This window comes from Natrix helvetica (genome assembly GCF_964273705.1).
Source record: "Natrix helvetica genome assembly, chromosome: 1".
Taxonomy (NCBI): Eukaryota; Metazoa; Chordata; class Lepidosauria; order Squamata; family Natricidae; genus Natrix; species Natrix helvetica.
Window position 1 is genome coordinate 237,185,707 of NC_138548.1, and position 21,836 is coordinate 237,207,542.

Consider the following 21,836-nt stretch of genomic DNA (forward strand, 5'->3'; position numbering starts at 1 on the left):
ATTGTTTGCACTCCAGTAATAGAATCTCCCATTCTACCTCATGGGAGTATTTTTTTAAGTGGCCTTAATACATAAAGACTTAACTTTTTAAAAGAGTAAGTTACCATAAAAACATATTCACTATTTATTGAAATTAAAAAAAAAAAAAGACTTATAAAACTAAACACAAATGTTGGAAAGGATCTTACATAAAGCATTGGTTACTAATAAAACAGATTGAGAAGTCAGACTGGACTCATTATGCACTCCTATAATACAGAGGTGGACTCTTAGGCTCATCCTGACACATCAGCTCTCCACCCTCAGCCAGTCTCCAGAACAATCCTATAAAAATTACTCCAAAGCTCCCTTTGCATTGCAGTAGTGCAGCAAACCACAAGTAAACAACTACCTGTTAACCTGTTATTCCAAATACAGATTGAAAAGGCAACAGGCATTTTGTGCAATTTTAACAATTTCTTTTTTTAAAGTTGAAATATCACACAGTGCTGTCCCCCTTCACAGAAGGCAGAGAGCTGCCAGGCTCATCATGTTGGAGGACGGCCCCTGTTCTGTAAGCTGTGGAAGTGCGCCTCCTTCAGGATCTGGTTGATGTGGAAGTAAGGGCCTTGGCATAGTGCAGACTGCTCGTGGAAAGACTGAGGAGGCGTCACAGGACTTGATCCTGGCATTATCTGGGGTAAGCTGGTGTCTGTCCCAGTAGCTCTGTCAGGACTGCTTATGTTGCTGCTGCTGCTATAGCTGCTGGTACTGCCACTCTCACTGCTGGAAGACTGTGGAACAAGACATACAGGGAGGCTGATCATCATAACTTGCCAAAAGCAACTTTATATCTCAAGCATTTTTCTGGAGACGTCTCCTGGTACCAAAAACATGATCATTCTGTTTCTATAGGGAAACATTGCAATAAGCAAGTTAAACATGCAGGTCCAGCAATAATTTGGGGTACTTTCAATTCCACTGGGGGAAAAACCTGCCTTGCCACAAACCCTAAATGTCATATTTATATTTTCAAATATTCAAATAATTGATCTGAGGCTGAAATTTAACAATCTTAAACACCATACTATGTTAAATATAAAAGTGAATTGCTTTGAGTGAGTCTGTCTGTCTGTCTACCCATCTATCACTGTTATCTCCCACTAAACATTTGATGAAGCCAAGTATAGTTGATTCCTCAGCAGATTAATTGTCCCTGCTACCATATTTGTTAAGCCACAATGGGGGATTTTAAAACTGAATTCAAATAGTTAATGTTTAATTACACCTTCACACAAACATAAAATGTTAAAAGTTGCACTAATATAATGTTCCTTGATGGTGCAAATAATGTTTAGCACTAGAAGCATTCATTCATGCACATACATAATGCCAGCTGCCAGGAAGGCAAATAGGCATCTCCCTTATAGGCAGAGAGAATTCCAGCTGCCTATCTCGTCCCATCATTATTATAATTTCCATAGCTAACTTACTAAGCGATGGCCAAATGAGGACATCAGAGAAAACCAAGGTGAAAGATACTGGCTGGATTAACACATCACAGTGAGCCATAATGTGACTCTTTGCTTTACTTGAACAAATTCAGGTAATGAAAAGTTAACAGATACCATGTTGCTGCTGTTCAAGATACTAGATCTGAATATGAACATACAATGAGGTTCTGATGAATGCTGCCTTGCGTTACAGAACAAGAAAACAAAAGCATACGTATTGAAAATTCACATTTGAAAGAAAAGCTTATAAATCACCAAATGCAGGAGGACTATTTATTTTAATGTAAATAAAACTAACAAACTAAATTATATGCTTTGTCCTAAGAGGATCAGTACACTGCAATTCACTCTTGAGTTGGAGGGAATATTACTAATCATGCATGAGCTTCCAAGTTAATCTCCAGAGATCCTTGTTGGAAGAGAATAGTGTGAACAGACAGAGTAAGACTGGCTTTCTTTTCACGACAGACAGGCCAGATAAATTATGATAAAAATGACTGGTATTAATCCTTAACATTTTCAAGATGCTCCACATGCTGCACAATGCATTGTAAGCCAAGGCATTCGCATTAAAAAGGTGTTATGTAAAAGTTCTGGTTCACAAAAGTCCTGAGAAATGACACAGGTTAATATCTCTGGAAAGCAACTGGAACAAAATTTAAGAGGAATAAATTATAAATAGCCCAAATTAGCAAGCATAATGTAAGAAGGAAAACTGATCCATATTTGTGAGACTAAGAGAAAGGGGAAGGATAATCACAAAAATAGGAAAAAGAAAAAAAAGTTAGGGGAAAGGGGGAGAAGAAGGAAAAGAATTAAAACTGGAATTTTTGAGAGCCCAAAAGAAAATGGTTAAAAAAGGAAGAAAGGGAAAAAGAGTTACATTAGTAGACTAAAGAGAATAGTAGTAAGAGTGTTATTGTGATGTAACTAATTAAGAAATAAAGAAATGATAATATATTGTTAATTGTAGAAAAAATTGAAAGAAATGCTCTCTATGTTTAAATTGAATTAGAGAACGTATGCTGTTTATAGCAAAATATACCAATGGAGAAAATAAGAAATGAAAATTTGGTGTAACTTTGAAGGGGCAATTGAAGATATTGTTTATGTATTAAGATACATAACCATAAAGACCAATAAACCATAAAATAAATTTAAACCATAAAATAACCATAAAGATGAAAAATAATGGAAAAGAATAATTTGGCGGAAAGTGAAAACGAAACTATGATCGAAAAAGGACTATGTAAATGAGAGGATGTAAAAGAAAAGACCCGGACAACTCTTTGTTCCTATAATATGTATAATTTATATTAAAAAATAAAAAAAACCTTGAATGGAAAAAAAAGAAAGGGGAAGGATGTAATGGATTTGAACGGAGGAGGTTTTATCTTCTGGGGTGGAATTGATGAACACAAAGCTCACAATGACGGAAGCAAAGATGCAGGCCTGATTATGAATGACTGGACTAAAATATATTTCAGAAAACCAAGTGCTGCATACAAAAATAGCCACTGGTGACACTTGTGTGTCATGTTTCTCTGAATGTTGGCAATGTCACAAAAACTGATAAATTTGAAGAACATTTGCAACATAATGAATGGGATCTTCTAGGTAATGTGTATAAAATGAGAAAGCACTAGAACAAATAATTGGTCCATTCAGGGATATGAATAAATAACAATGGATACTGATGTGTATTGACTTAAAAAAAATTTTGTTGAAAAGTACGAGTGCTTTGTTTATGATGAATACAAGGAAAGTAGTGAAAGATAAAAGATAATAAAGAGTTCTGAATGTGGGAGAGCTCCTTTTCCGTAGAACCAACAGCGAACCTTGGGAAACAATGGAAATTTTAAAATATTCCAAAGCAGCAAATGTTATAGCAGAACAAATAGATGAAGAGAAAATGCAAATCCAATATTGAGAAGTATTAGAGACAGATTACTCTCCCAACTAAATGACAAAAGAAAGCACATAAGGAAAGATTTGGAAGCAGCAGCTTGTAACAGATGGAGGAGAAATATGTTACAGGGCCCAAGAATAATATAGAGTTATGCTAATGAGATTCACAAAAAAGCACTCATGAGGGAACAAAGTGAATTTTAGATATGCTATGTGATGCAACAAGGAATACAGGACTGAAAATTAATGTGTTTAACATCCAGGTATTTGTTATACGTTTGACAAACAATGAAATTGTGCACCTGAGGAAATATTTACTGAGGAAGGGATAATGAAGAAACTGTAAAGCAAAGAAACCTTGGTAGAAAGGCAGTGGATAGTACACAATGAACTGCTAGGAATATTTGTCAAAAGAAACAAAAATGATTTTGTAGAAGAGCTTAATCCTGAACGGGAACATCATGACAGAATGCATGTAAAAATACTTCAGCTACAAAAAGTATTCACACACTCTGTTAATAGGATAATATATTATCAAATATACAAATATATATATACAAATATATCAAATATATTATCAAATTTACAAAGCAAAACTATATTGAAACCATCTTACCTCTGTATCCCACGAATCCTGAAAGACAGCATTTCGGCTACCACGTTTAGTTTGTGGAACTGGCCCATCCTCCTCTATGCCATTTCGTCTTCTCTTCCTGCAGCAAAAATTGGGGAGCAGTAGAATAAGCTCAGTATACTTTTAGAAGATACAATTACAGCTAACGCGCTGTTTAAAACTATTCATTTTGTCCATCTGCCCATTGCTACAAAGATATCCGCCATTAAACCTAGAAAAAAGCTGTATCAAATGGTGCAATTCATCCTCTAAAGCAGTGGCCCCCAACTTTTCCAGATTGGCAGCCTGGGCCAATGTGTGTGTGTGTGTGTGTGTAAGTGGCAGGCGCACGTGCATGAACAGCTCCATTTATGCAAAAGCATGGAGCCATGCGTGAGTGCTTGCATTGCGCACTAAGCTCCAATTGCGTGGCAGGCACTTGCACTTGTGCGCAAAACTCCACTTACATGAGTGGAGGATGCTTGGCTCGCGCATAAAGGTTCACTTGTACAAGTGCCCTCCGCTCACGCAAGTGGAGCTTGACAAGTGGGCGCTTGTCCATTTCTCCTGCTGCCCGGTTTTGAATAGACTGATAGTGGACCATGGCCCAGGGGGTTGGGCCCCCCTATTTAAAGCATCTTTCATTATGCTATGCTAGTTTAAAAATCATGTACAGATTAATTATCTTTTAAAGTTGAAGTTTAAACTTCATCTAGGTGCTTAGAAATCTCAATGCAGTACTCAAAGAATCATCTCAGTAGCAACCATTTTTAAAATGAAACGTATCCTGAATGTCTGGCAATGAAAAATAGTTACAGGTGGTTCTCAACTTACAACCATTCAGTTTAGTGACTATTCAAAGTTACCGCAGTGCTGAAAAAAGTGACTCAAGAATGTTTTCCCCACTTATAACCACTGCAGCATCCCCGTGGTCACAGGAACAAATTCTGGATGCTTGGCAACTGGCTCATATTTATGATGGTTTCAGTGTCCTGGGATCACCTTTTGCAATCTTCAAATAAGCAAAGTCAATGGGGAAGTCAGATTCACTTAACAACCATATTACTAACATAACAACTGCAGTGATTCACTTAACAATTGTGAAAAGAAATGTCATAAAATGGAGCAAAACTCACTTAATAATTGTTGCTTAGCAACAAAAAATTTGGGTCAATTGTAGTCATAAGTTAAGAATTACCTGTCTGCTTCTCATCCTAATGGTCTTCTATTAGATTATCAGGATTTATTTTATCTGTCATAAATATCAGCAGTTCAAGACGGGTATGATAAGTGTTATTTTAAGTCCAAAGCAAACACATATTTTGAGAAAAAAACATTTTCTGTTTTTAAATGAGCATAATTTCCATATGGATATTCTTTAAGATATCTTTTGTTAAAGACTGTGTTCAAAAGCACCAATATATCTGGTACAATATTTCAGACGAGTTCATAAAATGAAGAGGATTATTCATAAACAAACATTTTTAATGCTATAAAAAGACTGAAGCAAGTTGAAAAGTTCCACTAGGGTCTTGAAAGTTTGGTAGAGATATAAAAAAAATATGTCGATCTATTTATTCAGTCCTTCAATTTGGGGGTATTTTTTTGTCTTGTTTATATACAGTTATTGTATGAGAATTTTTTCTAAGTGAGATATTGTCATTTTGAAAATTATTTTGTTTTCCAATTATGAACATTAACCATTTAACATATTGAATAGACCTAATGACTATTTTTTCTGAGGTTTCTCCAAATATGGAACCACGATAAGTTCTATCAAGCTGTACAAAATCTTACTATCAGACAATGAACCAATAAAGCAGCATATTGTAATTTGAAACAGGCTTCAGGTTTTGACATAAATGCATTTACAAGTATTGCATAGTTGGCCTTAATGTGCTACCAACATATACATGTTCTCATAAATAACACCAGAGGAGCACAGCTGCTAAATACATTTAGGATTCCATTGCAAGCTTATGAGCTGTATCTCCATTTTTAATCTCAACTCAGCCATAAATTCACTGAGTGGCTTTTAGAAAAATTACAAACCCTTTCTTTCTATATTCAAATGTTTACATCTGGTAACTTTGTAATATTAATTCAAGGCCCGCTTTGCAAGGCCTAAAAGAATGGCCGTGAAAGGGGTTAAGAGATAAGATTTGCTTCTGAGAAACTTCAGGGTCAAATTTCTATTCTGTCATCAAACTGATAGAAGGATCTCGGTTCAAGCACAGTTTCTTGACAGCTTTTTCCCTGAATGCCATCACTCTGCTAAATGACTAACCCCCACAAAAGTCAAATTATGTACTTGGACTGCATTATTATTATTATTATTCTCTTCCTTCCTAGTACCTATCTCTTCCCACTTATGACTATAACCATGTTGCTTGTATCTTTAACATTTATATTGTTTCATTTGTTTCCTAATATAATTTGATTGCTTATTAGTAACCTATGACTATCACTAAGTGTTGTATCTTATGATTCTTGATGAATGTTTTGTTTTGTTTTATTTTTATGTATACTGAGAGCATATGCACCAAAGACAAATTCCTTTATGTGTCCAATCACACTTGGCCAATAAAGAATTCTATTCTATTCTATTAAATGTTTCTGCAAAAATAAAAAATAAGAGTGTATACCAGCCTAAACCAATTCAAGGAAAAATAAAATAGAATCATAAAAAAGCAGCAGTCCAAAAGAACGACCAAAACGCATAGACCCCTGGATTATTATTATTATCATTATTATTACACAGGAAAGATGTTTTCAAGTGGAAAATGCGAGATGCCCATTTAACCCGCTGGGCGAAACCCGAGTTGAAACGAGACGGCCCATGTTCACCTCCAATATTTCCCATCGCATTTGCACCCCACTTCCCAGGCTCCCCAGCCAGCTAATAAGGAGCGAGGCGACTGCAGGTAGGCGATGGGGGAAAACAGCTGAGGAAGGCAGGCAACTCAGATTTCCGCCCGCAAAGGCGCAGCTGACGCGAAGGCTTGGAGGTAACAGCCACTGCAATGACCGCACAATCGCCTTCAGGAGCCCCTCGGCTCGCCTGGCCTCCCTCGGCTCTTCTCCTAGCTGGGTCGCCCTTTTCTGGTTTTTCGGGCCTGGCTAGGTGGCTAAGACGCTGAGCTGGTCGATCAGGAAGGTCGGCAGCTCGGCGGTTCGAATCCCTAGTATAATATAGGCAGGGGGGTTGGACTAGATGACCTCCAAGGCCCCTTCCAACTGTTACTGTTTTCTGCCCTCGGCTGCTTCAAGCTCTCCCCCTCCCCCGCCTCCCCGAGACCATCTCGTTTTCCGCGGCCGTTTTCACCTCTGTCTGGCTCCTCGTTCGCCGGGCAGCGGCCCCCGGCAACTCATGGCCGGGCTGGGCCCCAGTCCGCTCGGACCCCAAGCAGCGAAGACGGCAGGCCGCCGCGATCCGGCTCCCAAACAACCTTCTCCCTTCCCCCCCACCTCTTGCTTCTTTCTCTCTCCAAGCCCAGCGGAGTCCGCTTCCGGTGTGCACGCCTCCTGCGCAAGCGCAATGAAGCAGCGCGGCTGGGACCGCCTCTGGCCGGAGACGCTCTCGGCCTTGGATTGCGCATCAGCGGTGCGGCCCCCACGAAGCCGTGACTCTAGAGCGCATGTGCATAAGGGTAACTGATGACGCATACAGCGCATGCGCTGTCGCCCAATTTGCCTCGCTCTCCGCTCATGGGGTGAAGGTCAAAGGTTCCATTCCGCCGGAGGTGTGTTTGTCGTTTCCAATGCTGGATTCGCGAACTGATAGTTTATCGAGTGTAGCTGAGTTCGAGTTCGGCGCGGTTTCCTCCTGAGTGAAACCTTTCTTCGCTTGCGGCTTCTTACTCCCAGGAGGGAACTCAATTTCTGGGTAAGCCTATGTGGGACTGAACGAATTTACCTCAGAAAGAAAGTGATGGATTGAGGTTTATTTCGGCCATAGATTCCCTCAGGCTAAGATTCCCATTGGCTTCAAGGCACAGCTCTGACCTGGAAGAAATCCACCCCCCACTCCCCCGGGTCCCTTAAATTGCTGGCTTTTGGGGTGGAGAGGAGCGACAGTTTAACTGTGGCAAACTTTAAGCGTAGGAATGAATTTAATTTGAAAAGTTTGCCTACTTGTGAAATAGTTCTGCTTGCCTCTCTGCATCTTTCTTAGCATCAATGTAGCATCGTGATGGGGATCTGTGGCGCTGATTCTTGCCACGAGAGACTGGATCACAGGAGCTTTTATTGAGAAATTGCTGGTTTAAGCAATTTTTGCTTATTATTATTATTATTATTATTATTATTATTATTATTATTATTATTATTATTATTATTATTATTATTATTATTATTTGGTTAATCTTTGGTGAGATTCAACAGCTCAAGTCCTAACCAAGGACCTAGGAACTGTTAAGGTAACGTCGGAGGATATAACTTGTTCCAAGTAGGGTGGTTTTTTGTAGAATCAGAATGTTCAAGTCCAATAAATTTAGAATTTCCAAATAGCGTGGTAGCCCTTTAGGTATTGCACCAATTACAATTGGGACAACACACCTATTATTATTATTATTATTATTATTATTATTATTATTATTATTATTATTATTATTATTATTATTATTATTATTATTATTATTACCTATTATTACCTATTATTATTATTATTATTATTATTATTATTATTATTATTATTATTATTATTATTATTATTATTATTATTATTATTGGTGGTAATGGTAGTAATAGTAGTAGTATTTCAGCCACATGATTCTTCTTTAGGTTCTTCCAAATGATTGATCTGTGGGGTTCTAGGTAAAATATGTTAATATAAATTCTAGCAGTATATACAGTCCACTATTTGTGGTAGGTCAATAGCACAATAAACATACTATAGATGATGGTAGGAATTGTTTTCTTTAAAATCTGTTTTAATAGAAGATAGGAGAAAAGTTTTACACTTATTAAAATATGAATACACCAGTGGTGGGATTCAATTTTTTTTGCTACCGGTTCTGTGGGCATGGCTTGGCAAGCATGGCATGGCTTGTTGGGAGTGGCAGGGGAAGGTTACTGCAAAATCCCCATTTCCTCAACTGGGACTTGGGAGGCAGATAATAGATGGGGGGGGGGGGCAGTCAGTGGTGGTATTTACCAGTTCTCTGAGCTATTCAAAATTTTTGCTACCAATTCTCCAGAACTAGTCAGAACCTGCTGAATACCACCTCTGGAATACACACTTTGTAGTATCTGTATAGTGTATGCACTATTTTGAACAATGGTACATGAATGAAAAATTAAAAGACCAAATGTGTTGGAAAAATGTTTTTTTGGCATTGAACCATTCTATATCCTTGGTACACGTTCCAACTGGTATTAAGCTCTTCTCAAATTTTTATCCAGGCAAGTTTTTCTTAACTCTGCCTGTTCTTCCAATGTCTGGTTCCATTTTCTTTTTCAGGCAGTAAAATGACTGGCAACTCACCACAAATGCAAATTTGTCCCTACTGCAAAAAGCAGTTTAAACGTCTCAAGTCTCACCTGCCTCACTGTAAGATGGCAGGTAGTGAAGATTCAAGAGAAGCTTTGCCTCTCCTCAGAAAAGCCTGTGATTCTGTTACATCTGAGCAGCTAAGTACTGAGAAAAAGACACAGCAAATCAGAAGCTTAGAAACTCCCCCCAAAGAAGAAAGCAAAAAGAGTAAAACTGACTTGGTAACAAAGAAAGGAAGAAAAAAAAATATTGGAGTAACTGGAACAGTTGTAAACAGCAATCTGGCAGAAGACAAAGATACAGAGAAGAAAATTAAAAGTGCTAGTGAAAAATTTCCCCAAACAAGGGAAAATAAACAAAAAACTTCAGAAGAGCTTTCAGCACCAGTAGTTAAAAGGCTGTTTCCAAAAATAAATCTTCCAGAGAAGTTATCCACAGTCGAAAAAACCACTAGATCTTCTTTAACTAAAGAAGAGATTATACCTAATCTTAGTTTAGAATCACTGACACAAAGTAGAAAAGCCACTTCAGAATCATATCAGAAACCCTGTGCAAAACAGAAGCAGAATATAGAGTCACTTGGAGAGCAGCGTGCATCCCTTTCAACAAATAATTTCATTGAGAGTCTTCAACCAATTCATCAAGGTCTTGGTAGCAGAATAGAACAAATCACTACCTCTCATCATGTGACAGCATTAGAAAACAGATGTGAATCCTCTGGTCATAATAGATTGTCAAATGAAAGTATCCTTGATAACAGTAAGATAGAACAGTGGCCTCTGAAATCAGTGTCAGAAGGAGCAAACATTGCTTCGGCCAACAGGCAGCAAATTATTACAGGCAATGTGGACAAGAAGAACATTTTAGAACTTGAAAGAAATGTCAAAAATGGAAGCACAGAAAATGACATGTTCTCAATTAAAACATGCACATCACAGGACCGCGTTGTTGTAGACAGCTATGGAAAAGTTACCAGAGGTCCAGTCCACTTGCTTAAAAGTAAGTTAAATGCAAATTCTTTATTTCTCAAAGCAGAGGATTATCCTAAGGAAAACCACATTGATCCAGATCCTAAGCCAAATGTGTGTCCCACATTCACAGAAGTTCTCAGAGAAATGAGAATTGATAAAGCTACTACTACCAGTAGCTACTTAAGTGCTTTGGAGAAAAATGCATATTTGAGCTCACGAACCTTTGAGACAAAAGAAGGTAAAAATTCAGTGATAGGTTTAAAAAAACTCTCGCCGCAAGAATTAGAAATGACTACTTTTCCAGAACAAAACATAAAACCACCTTCATTAGGACTGGAGTGGTTCTCTGAACTGTATCCCAATTATCAGAGGCTGGGCTTATTTTTAGAGAGACAATCAGAGTGGAATACCAAAGTATCAGAAGTTCACATTCTGCTTTCTGGCAACAAGAAAGGTAAAAGTTTTAAATCGCACAAATTTCAAAAAAAGGAATATAGCTGCTCAATGGATTGGTTCAAATAGTTATTAATTCATGAATGGTGTATGCTCTAAGAGACAAATACAGGAGTAGTCTTCAACTTATGATCACAATTGAGTCCAAAATTTATGTTGCTGAGAAGTGAGAAATTTATTGTGAGTTTTGCCCCATTTTATCACTTTTCTTGCCATATTTGTTAAGTGAATCAACTGCAGTTGTTAAATTAGCAACACGGTTGTTAAGTGAATCTGGTGTCCCCATTCACTTTGCTTGTCAGAAGGTCGCTAAAGGAGATCACATGAGCCCGGGACACTGCAACCGTCATAAATATGAGTCAGTTGCCAAGCATCCGAATGTAAATCACATGACCATGGGAATGATGAAATGGTCATAAGTGTGAAAAATAGTCATAACTCACTTTTTTCAGTGCTGTTATAACTTTGAATGGCCACTAAGTGAATTGTTCTGAGTCGAGGACTACCTGTATTTATGTGCATAGCATAAATTACTGTTTGATAGAATCAGTATATTCTCTGAGACATATTTAATTTCAATTTGTCAGTTAGCCTAAATCAGGGCTGTCAAACTCCTGGCCCAGGGGCTGGATACGTCGCTGTGACAATGTGAGTTTGACACCCCTTGCCTAAATTGAATTTGTTGTGCCAGGGCAGACTAGGAGATTCTCTGAAATAGCATAATTTTTCAAAGGAACCAAGAATAGCAAGATTATATACTATAAGATATATATGGGTTTTTTTAACAAACAAGTTAGCATGTCTATGATTTGCAGAACTTCTTTAAATTGAGGTTTACTTAAGAGGCTGAGAATGTTGTTCTAAGTCCCTTCTTAAGAGATGGAATGGCTGTTAAATAGATGCATGTGCCACATAAGTGTATAATGTCTGTTTTGTTTTCTTTTTTTGTCCTTATATATAACAGAATACTTGTGTGCACAGAAATATTGTCATTTCCTTTGGGAACGCAAGCAAACTATTTGTAGTATCTGTATAAAAGTCCTTGAAAATGGTTTGAGATCTTTTGTGGTTAATATATAATGCTGTGTTTCAAAGTATATCCTTTATCACCTAGTGCAAAATACCTGCTATTAAGAGGTGAAAATTGAATCCTGGGAATCAAATGTTCATTTCTGGAATAATACGTAGTAATAAAATAAATGATAGGATAATATTTTACATGCCTGAAATTTATTTATAAGATATTGCAAGCTCTGTTCTGTTTGATTCATTGTGTTAGGCCAAAGCATATTTATCCATGACTTATTAAGCAACCTACCATTGTCTGCGCTTTCAGCACATGCCAAACCAAAGTCACATAAGCCACATGGTAGCTTGGCATAGTATAGTCACCTAACCACTCTTTTTCCTGCTACAGGCATGGCAGATTTTTAAAAGAAGCCACTCTACATGGATTGTAATGTACAAAATTGAGGATCAGATAATGTTGGTTTCATTATAAGATTAAATATTTGTATTTAGTTTTTTAAAAACCAGTTGTTATATTACAAGGAAACAAGAGAAAAAACATTCTTTTTTTCTGCCGAAATGTTCTGCTCTGTTGTTTCCTTGCGAAGAACAGCATGAAAATGATTTCTTTAGACATTCTGCTTTCTAGATGTGCAGATCAAAATATCCCTCGCTTAACTATTGTTCTGAGCACAAAATGGAAATATATTAGAAGTATTTTAATCTTAAAATAGAGCTGTCCTATCAAAATCATTGTTCTAAGCCTAAACAGCCAGATTTGCACTTTAGGTGGGACATTTCATGCTTATGACAAATTAGAATGAAACAAAACTTTTAATTGTACCTATTCAGAAGTGCGGTTTTATCGCAAGCTTGCTTTTGCTGTTCTATGCAAGGTAGGATATTGTAGTTCAAAGATTATCTTGCAAACCAACATACTGCTCTCTGTATCCTAGAATCCATATGCAATGTATTGACACACATTCAGAATGAATGTTAGGAACCATAGTCTATTTACTGGCCATCTATTTTGTTATTAAACTAAAAATAAACCCACCTATTCCAATGAACATTATAGCTTACATTGGAGGGAAGCATCAAATAATCTACCAGGAAACACTACGGTACCTTGGTGTCCCTGAGAAGAAATGAAAATATAGGTTATAGTCAGCCTTGGAAAGTTGCAAAGAGGGCTTGCATAAAATGTAAACCAACATCTAGCTTTTCTGTCTCTCAGTTCCTCTGGCAGAAAAGAACCTGAAGGATATCAAACCTGGGGGTCTGCCCCAGGGGATACTTGGAGCAACATTCAGAGGTGAGAGCAAATTGGACTCTGGTTTAAAATAGGCGAAAGCTTTGTTATAACAACCAGGGACTAGCAGGGAAAGATGGCTGGAGTCCAGCTTTTGTTGTGAATGATGAAGGAAGGATTTCGCTTGTGTCTCATAAATCTACTTGTTCTCCAATAGCCTGGAATGGATATTTGAACAGGAACATCAATGTGAAGAAGTATGGATTGCCTGGGATTTCTCTGCTGCTGCTGGGCTTGTGTACCCTTGGCTATGCCTGGAGATATGATCATATTAGTAAGTGTTTCTTCCCTTGTATTTATGATTTCATCGAAGAAATGGATTATGTGGGTGTTGGTGGGTTTGGATTGGGAATGGGTATGTCAGTGGCTGGATTTGATTCTTAAGCCATTTGGTTACAGACTGAATACCTTGCATGATTTTTAAAAGCCATGGTTTGTTTAGTTATAGTTTGTTGAATATACGTAGATTTATATGCTTGCAAGAAACATAAGTCATAATTTTAAAACTGCAAGTATTGATTCCTAAGCCAAACCCAAACAAATCACATAGCTTTGTGTGGTTTATAAAATAGTTTGAATTCTAACTTTTACTGCATAAATACATAACTATTCTTATCACACTGTCACAGTGCAGAGTTATATGCTATTGTGTTTGAAAGTTAAGTTCTAGTAGAATTTACTCCCAACATTGGATGATGCTTTAGGTATTCACATTTATTTGAATATTAGGGAAAATCAACAGGGAAGTTACACTGATGTAGATATATCTGTGATTCAGTGCATATAATTATTATAATAACTCTTGTTTTTCCCCCCTGCTGCTGAAGAATTTAAGGGGAGGAAATGTCCAGATGAAGATGCAACAGTATAAATATTACGCATTTGCGTACTGCTCAGTCATGCACCTTACCTTGGATCTGGTCAGTAAAGTGGACATTATCTGTACTGGAGACGTTACATGAAAATATTTTGACTAGTAACTTGGCATCTCTTTAGAAAAGATAATCTCCCATGTTATGGATATTTTTTTGTTGATAAAAAAATATCTGTAATCCTGATTTTTTCTGGGCAGGATCTGATGTCTGTTCTGCAGTGTTATTTGATATTTCTTTTGACTTGTGGAATGCAATCAGTGGAGAAGGTGCTCTCTGGGACGTCCTCTGCCACCTGGGTCCTGGGCAAGTGCTGGGAGTGGAAGAGCATAGTGGGCCAGGGCCAGGAGATGGTCTCAGTGGACCTTAGTGGGGGAAGACAAGGCATCCCACTAGGGTACGTTAGGGCTTGATTTTCTTCCCTGTCCTGTTAAATATTTATGTGAAACTGCTGGGAGAGATCCTCCGTTGGTTTGGTAAGATGACATCAGTGTGCTGATGGGCCATAGCTCTTCATTACACTGGAAGCTTAACTGAAGAGCTGTAGAAGTCCTGACTTGAATGGAACAAAGCTGACTGAATTGAAACCTAACAAGACAGAGTTCCTGTTCTTTACATTTATTGTGAGGCAGGTGGTTCCTTATAGCAGTGGTCCCCAACCTTTGTGGCTTGGCAGGCCGACACAGTGCACAGGCAGCCCTTGTATGAGTAGTGGGTCAGTGTGCATGTGAATACTCACCAGCCCACCGCTTGTGCAAGTTGAGCTACGCGCACCTGCGAGCTCCAGCCAGCCATTTGCGTTGCCCAATTCTGAATAGGCCAGGTAGGGGACCCCTGCCTTATAGAGCCAGGCTGTAAGCCCTTTTTAGCTTTGAATTCTGAAACCAATTTTTTGAACCTGATATATGTAGAAAATAATTACCAAGATCTTTATATTCTAGAGTAATCATTGTTTTCATCTAGCTGCTACAGACTGAACTTTCCAGATACTTTATAGGTATAGTTGTATATTTGGTATTTTGCAATGGCCTCAGTAATATGTACCCAAAATGTAACGGTTTGTTACAAAATCAGACTTTTTTAGGAGTGGCTGTTGTGCAAATACAGACCTTACTATTGCTGTCCCCTTGAAAATCCAGTCACAACACTGAATCAAAGAACACTCCTGTCTGTGCTTTAGCAGTAGCACAACTTCCATCTCAAATATTCCAAATCAAGAGTGTCAAGCCAGACTTTCACCTAACCATCAGCATTGACATTTCGGTTTGTTCTTTAATTCAGTGTACTGTTTTGCTCAGGCATCCTGTCAGCCACTTCCTTGTATTAAATCTTGAAGAACAAGGTAATACTTGGGCCCAGCAGCTTTTTGTAGCCATTAAATAAAATATCTTCCAGAGGATTCTGCCTTGTTTTCAACCAACTAAAGTGTGAATTGCAATGGTTAGCCCAGCTGAAATGGGTTCATTTTAGCCCAAATATCAGTATCATTCAGCTAAAGATTTGAGACAGGTATATTTGGGGAAGCGTGGAATCATCTCCAGATACAGAAAAGGCATCATTTGTCATTGTATTTAAAGGTAACACACAAGATACAGGGGAAGCTGTGCCGCATGCACAATTGTGCATTCTAGCACTTTATTACCACCTACCATCAGGCCCATTACTTGCTTCCCGCTCAGTTGTCACAGTGCATCAATGTTAGCACCAGCGAGCATCTTACAAACAAAGCAGTGTGTGTTTGTCACAAAATTAGGCCTGTAAAGCACAATGTTTGATTGCCTCTCTGACTACTTGACCGGTCGGGTTTTCTAATGTCGGTGTGTATGATTCATTGGAAGAAAATGATTAAGCAAGATAGCCACCTTGTTAAGGCCTGCATCAAGCAAGCATCACTACCCTGCTTAGGTGGGGATGGGAAGAGGAATCTCAGGAGACCCTCTGGGTAGTGCTTTCACTGCCATCTGTTAGCTCAGAAAAGTGGTTCATTCTGTCTCAGGGATATCTTGAAAAATTTACTGTTTATATCAGGTCTCCCACGCAAGCAAGCTAGATAATACGTGCAAATCTGGCCGACTACAGAGTCGCCCTGCGATAAGTTGAGCAACATATAATTTTGTAATATAAACACATTTGATAAAGATGCAGGTACTAGCATCTATTTTATACATTACATTATTTAGATATAAACACCGTATAAGGAATATGTAGTCTGGCACTCTTCTTGGAAGCAGGGTCACCTGTCTAGAAATAAGGCAGTTTCTTCTGGAACTTCACCCCCCTGCCCCCAGGAAGTGAGCAAACTCACTTCCTTGACTTCTGATAAAGTGGCTTTCTGTGACTTGCCACACCTCTTATGACTGTGAATGAAGAAGGGCCCCTCTTGGCAACTATTATGGGAACATGGATGACATGCTTCAAGAATTCCAAATAAACCTGGTGGTCTCCAAATGTTGCCTCTCTTTCTTATAGACAGTGTCCTGTAGTTAAACTGATGGGTTTATCAAATGAATCATGACACAAGACAGACGTAGCAGGTGAACTGCTTTTTTTTTCCCTTGGAGCTTTGCTAACACACGGAAAGCAAAAATAGATCCAGTCAGTGCAATGTTGAACAGATACGGTACCATCAAACGATCAGTAGTATTACAGCAATGGTTTTTAAAATGTATTACAGCAGAGAAGTAGCATTAATAATACAGTATAGTACTTCTGGAGAAATAAATCCATGCCATTAAGTAGCTCAAATGTCCTTTGGTCAGACCCTTGTCTGTAGAAGAAAAAAAAAAAGGCACTTCTTTAAACCAAAGCTGATTTTTTTTTGTACTCAAATAACTGGGTTTATTTTTCACTTCAAAATTAGCTGTGGTAGTCTCATACCCTCAGTTAATTGTTTACCTTTATTATAAGAAGTGGGGTCCCCCGCCCCTGACAATAGTTGGGAGGTTTTGTGCTCATCTTGACTGATTGTCCCAAAGGTGCTTTTCTGTGTCATCAGGGTTGAAAGGACTGCGTTGTAGATTGGAGATAGATGATGTCATATCCCTCCCCCTATTGAGAGAGGGCTGTACCATTTTGACATAAGTGGCTTCTTTGACCTAGCTCTAGGTGACCTTAATGACTTGCTAAAAGAATGCAAATGACCAGCTGTCCATTCCCAACCATCCAGTCAGAGCTGAAGCCCGAGTCAAGAGTCTTCAAAGAAAAACAAGAAAGTCCAGTTGCCTCTTGAAAAAGCACCTTTGGGACAACCATGACCCGGATGACTGAGAATCTCCATAGATATCTTAACTGTTTGTTTAATAGTTTTTAGTTGAATTGCATTGCATCTGGCACAATGTATTTATTTTATCATTTAGTTTTTTGCATTTCAGGAGCGATATCTGTACATTGATTAAATAAATAAATTAGTGGGAATAGATTTCAAATATCTTGACTCTCCTTAGTACTTACTACTGCCAGAAGGTCAAACTGTGAAGCACAAGAGGTGGGCCAGCAGAAGCCCAGGCCCACTTAATGATTTGGTCCCCTGGTGGCTGCCCACCTAAAGGCCCTCTAGGACAGCCTCCCCCAGGTATGAATAGATTCAGATTTATTAAATTTCAGATGCCATAATTTGCAGTCATAATGGTCATGTTCTCAGAGCAGTAAAGCAATAATAACAATAGTGACATTAAAACCAAACAATAGAATGTCTTAAAATCATGGAATTAAAATAAATTTGAAACACCTAAATGTTTTCATATGTAGGTGTCAATACATTTCCTGGATCAATCTTCAAGACGACAATCACATAGAAAAGAATTGCAAACTATTATGTTATTTATGTTTTTGTAAAATAAACATCTTGGACTTTCTATTGCTAACTTTAGTAATAAAATTAATAAAATGCATTTTTCTAAATCTGTTTTTGTCACATCTTCTTTGTTTCATTACTATTACTATTGTATGAGTTTTGTTCCCTTACTATTGTTTCCTTAATATTACTGCTATTTGTATGAGTTTTTATTTGCATGTTAATTGGCTGTTGTCTCTAGTAGGACAGGACATAAATGCTATTAAATAAATGACTAAAGTCACAATAAACAAATAAAATTCAACACAGTAGTAAAGTCACAGATAAACATGATTTAGCATAAAACATAATACAGATGAAATACTAAAATCACTATTAGTAACAAAATTATACCATAGCGATGAAAGTGGTAGAAAATATTAGAATGTTGGAAAGAACCCAAAATAAGAAGAATGAAGAAAAGACAGCAAGATGGACACCAGGCTGCCTTCCCTTGGAAAGCATTTTAGAGTTGGGACTACCACTGCAAAGCCATGGTTAAAATCTTGGCTTAGTGTTATGTAGCTGCTACTTCTGTTTTTATTAAATGCAACCCATATAGTTCTGTGCAATGCTGAACAGGTGTCTGGTGAGAGAGGAGAAGGATGTCCCACTCCTGGGCACCTTTAATATGCTGAAATCAATTTAAAGCTGCCATTACCATAAGATAACATATATTATGGCATCTATTTATCATAACGGCATTTACTATGTATCTATATAAAATCTAATGGGTAATATTGGAATTTCTCTTAAAATGTATATTAATCTATAAATACAATATTTATTCTGATGAGATCTCTGAAGACTTAATGAGAACGTTTTGGCATATTTGATTCAAATATTGTGATATAGTTGATTCAAAAAATGTAAACCCAAGTATTTTAGTCAGTCCAAATTGTACATACTAATCTCTTACAGTAAACTATATATATAGTTGGTCTGAAAAACAGGTTAGATTTAATTCAATCAATAGCGTAACCTGAATATCAGCTGTTTAATTTTACCAACAAGATTTGATACAGGTGGCCTCAACTTCCAACAATTCATTTAATGACGGTTCAAAGTGATGACAGCACTGAAAAAAGTGACTTACGAATGTTTTTCATACGGCCATTGCAGCATCCCCATAGTCACATGATCAATATATGGACACTTGGTAACTGGCATGTATTTCTGATGGTTGCAATGCCCTGGAGCAGGGGTGGCGAACAAGTTTGACAAAAAGAGCCAAAATTTTAAACAGAGTCAGAGAGCCACACCACGCAGTGACCTGCCAAAACAGACCCGGAAGCAATGTTCCCTCTAATTTTTTTTTGATGTGAGCAGAAAAGTATAGTGTTTGAGCGGCACATTTTCATGCCTGAGCACCCGAATTTTTTTCACAGATGTCACCTAAGACAACAACGAAATCAGTATTATTTGAAACTCAAAGTTATGTTTCTTCAAGGTACCCGCTTAATTCAAAGTGTTATATAATATCAGTATCACTTAACAACGCTCCTGCTTAGCAACCAAAATGTTGGCTCAGAAACTCTGGCATTTGAAGCACGCAACTCTTAAAGCTGTAAAGTTACAAGACCCTTGCACCCCTAACCCTTTAGGGAAAAAAACCCCCAGGGGTCTTCAAACCTGACAGCTTTAACACTTGTGGACTTCAACTCCCAGAATTTCTCCTCCAGTCATGTTGCAGCGACGTCATCTGCGTGGATCTGCTCCATCTTTGCTTTCTTCATTGTGGGCAGGGCTTCTGCTGAAGATGCCGACGAGTACAAGTTGCCATCAGAATAACTGCTGCTACCTCCTCCTCCTCCTCCTCCTCCTCCAACAGAATCACCAGATTTGCTCCTAAGCTCAGCGCTGGGTTACCTCTGCCCCCTCCCCCTCCTCCGTGCTTTTGAGGAGCCATGAGGCTTTTTTCCCCCTGCTCCCCCCCCGCCTTCCTACTGGCTCCTGCAGCCTCATGGCTCCTCAAAAGCACGGCGGAGGAGGAGGAGGAGGCAGGGGTAACCCAGCGCTGACTGAGCTCAGCTGCTCCGAGCGGAGGGGAGGCGCCGCTGCCACGCGCGGAGATGCCGGCTGGAGCTTTGGCGGCTTCATCTCGGCCGCAGCGCCGGGCGGCAAATCCGGCAGTGCTGCCTGTTAGAGGAGGATGAGGAGGAGGTGGCAGCAGTTCTTCCGGTGGCGGTGGGGGCTTTGGGGCTTCACAACTAGCCTCAGTCGCCCCGTGCTCCTCAAAGCAAGTCTGGGGAAGTCCTTTGCAGGCGGCCCATTCTAGCTGCCTGCAAAGGACCTCCCCAGCTTCCGAAAGGGAGCGCGCGTGAAGCCAGATTCACTTAATAACCATGCTATCAACACAATAACCTCCATGATTCACTTAACAACTGTGGCAGAAAGGTCAAAAGATGAGGCAACTTATTTAACAGCTGTCTTGCTTAACAAAAATTTTGAGCTTAGCTGTGGTTGTAAGTCAAGGACTACCTATAGTAAGATAGGGAAGTACCAGAGGATGTATCTGGGTATGTTTGGTCTGCGTCTGTTTAACTTAAAGCAGAAGACTGCCATGCCAGTTAACGTTTATTGCAAGAGAAAATCACTCATCTGTGCACTTACATCAGGTGCAACCAACCAGACATCCCCCCCCCACCTTGCACAGTTCAAAAAAGCTACTTTATTGTTCTATGCCTATTTCACAGGAATCTACTAGAAGCTTTCACCTGAGAAAGACTAGATAAGGCTCAGAAGCATTGAGGGGAGGGGTAGACTTAACGTTTATATGATGATTCCAGATTAATTTCCCACTTGAGCCCTCCTGTCGACCAGGATGGGTGCTTTCCAACAATTTGGGAGTATATTGATCTTGAAATATTTCTTTCATGCTTCGTGAACGACTCACATTTAAAGTAGCAGCTTCAGTTGTAGCAATCAAACATGAAGGCTCTTAACAGTGCAATTACCATAATTGCATTCCTTGACATTGAGTACATAATTCTGTACAGTAACAGATATTTTGTCATGTTTATAAATTGTACAAATAAAATAGCAATCTATTAAAATCAAATGTCAGTTGGCTTATATGGTACAGTATTAGCTTCTTTAACAGCAGATGAACAAAGGCTAAAATACTGAAGATTTTATAACCCTACATTTCATTGGAAAGAAGGGCTTCTGAAAAACTATTAGCTCAAGAATGGGAGGTTGGTTGTGTAGGAGAAGTTTTTTCTAGAACTCTAGATAGAGGTATCCAACCTTGGAAACAGATAATTGCTGGCTGGGGAATTCTGGGAGTTGAAGTCTCCATGTCTTAAAGTGGCCAAGGTTAGCCATCCCTGTTCTAAACAGTAGGTGACATTACACTTCCATTTTCATAGCCACAATAGCAAGAATACATAGGTCATACCTAATTATCTGGGAAAAAATTATTTGTAGATATTAAGCAAGCAGTATGTAAATCCTATGAGTCAAAAACCTATGTCATTATTTATACCTTTACTTATTTCAGAATATTTTAATTTTACATTTCTAAGTTAGATATTTACAGGTGGTATTACAGTGATCACTTTAAATCATATCAGATGAAATTTATAAATGGAAACTCTTTATTAAAAATCAATGTTTTTTGAATTAATTGTAAAATATCTGTAAGTGGAATTAGCAATTTACTAGCCCAGAGGATGGATCTTCCTAAAAGATGAAATACAAACCTCTAGAAACCCCCTAGCAAATATTAGTATTTTCTGCCTAATTTATCTAACTTTCTTTGGTGTTCTAAAACCTGTTGTCAAATTAAAGCAAAACCAACCAGTGAAATTGACCTTACTTTTAAATCTTCATATGCTTTTTGCAATACTGTAAATATTACTAAGAAATGGTCTGATCA

General features: G+C 38.4%; 2 protein-coding genes across 2 annotated transcripts; one reads left to right on the forward strand and one right to left on the reverse strand.

Annotated features, from left to right (window-relative positions):
- Positions 1-100: 100 nt before the first annotated feature.
- VCF1 (VCP nuclear cofactor family member 1) lies at positions 101-7,539 on the reverse strand. The gene is made up of 3 exons (XM_081938782.1): positions 7,340-7,539; positions 4,018-4,114; positions 101-773 (listed from the first exon to the last, which is right to left on the reverse strand). Exons 1-3 carry the CDS (start codon positions 7,384-7,386, stop codon positions 528-530), a joined length of 390 nt encoding a protein of 129 aa, XP_081794908.1. The 5' UTR covers positions 7,387-7,539; the 3' UTR covers positions 101-527.
- A 2,978-nt stretch (positions 7,540-10,517) lies between these two features.
- MTNAP1 (mitochondrial nucleoid associated protein 1) lies at positions 10,518-19,073 on the forward strand. The gene is made up of 4 exons (XM_081938783.1): positions 10,518-10,933; positions 13,178-13,255; positions 13,410-13,526; positions 14,080-19,073. The coding sequence occupies exons 1-4, from the start codon at positions 10,624-10,626 to the stop codon at positions 14,121-14,123; spliced, it is 549 nt and encodes a 182-aa protein (XP_081794909.1). The 5' UTR covers positions 10,518-10,623; the 3' UTR covers positions 14,124-19,073.
- Positions 19,074-21,836: the final 2,763 nt, after the last annotated feature.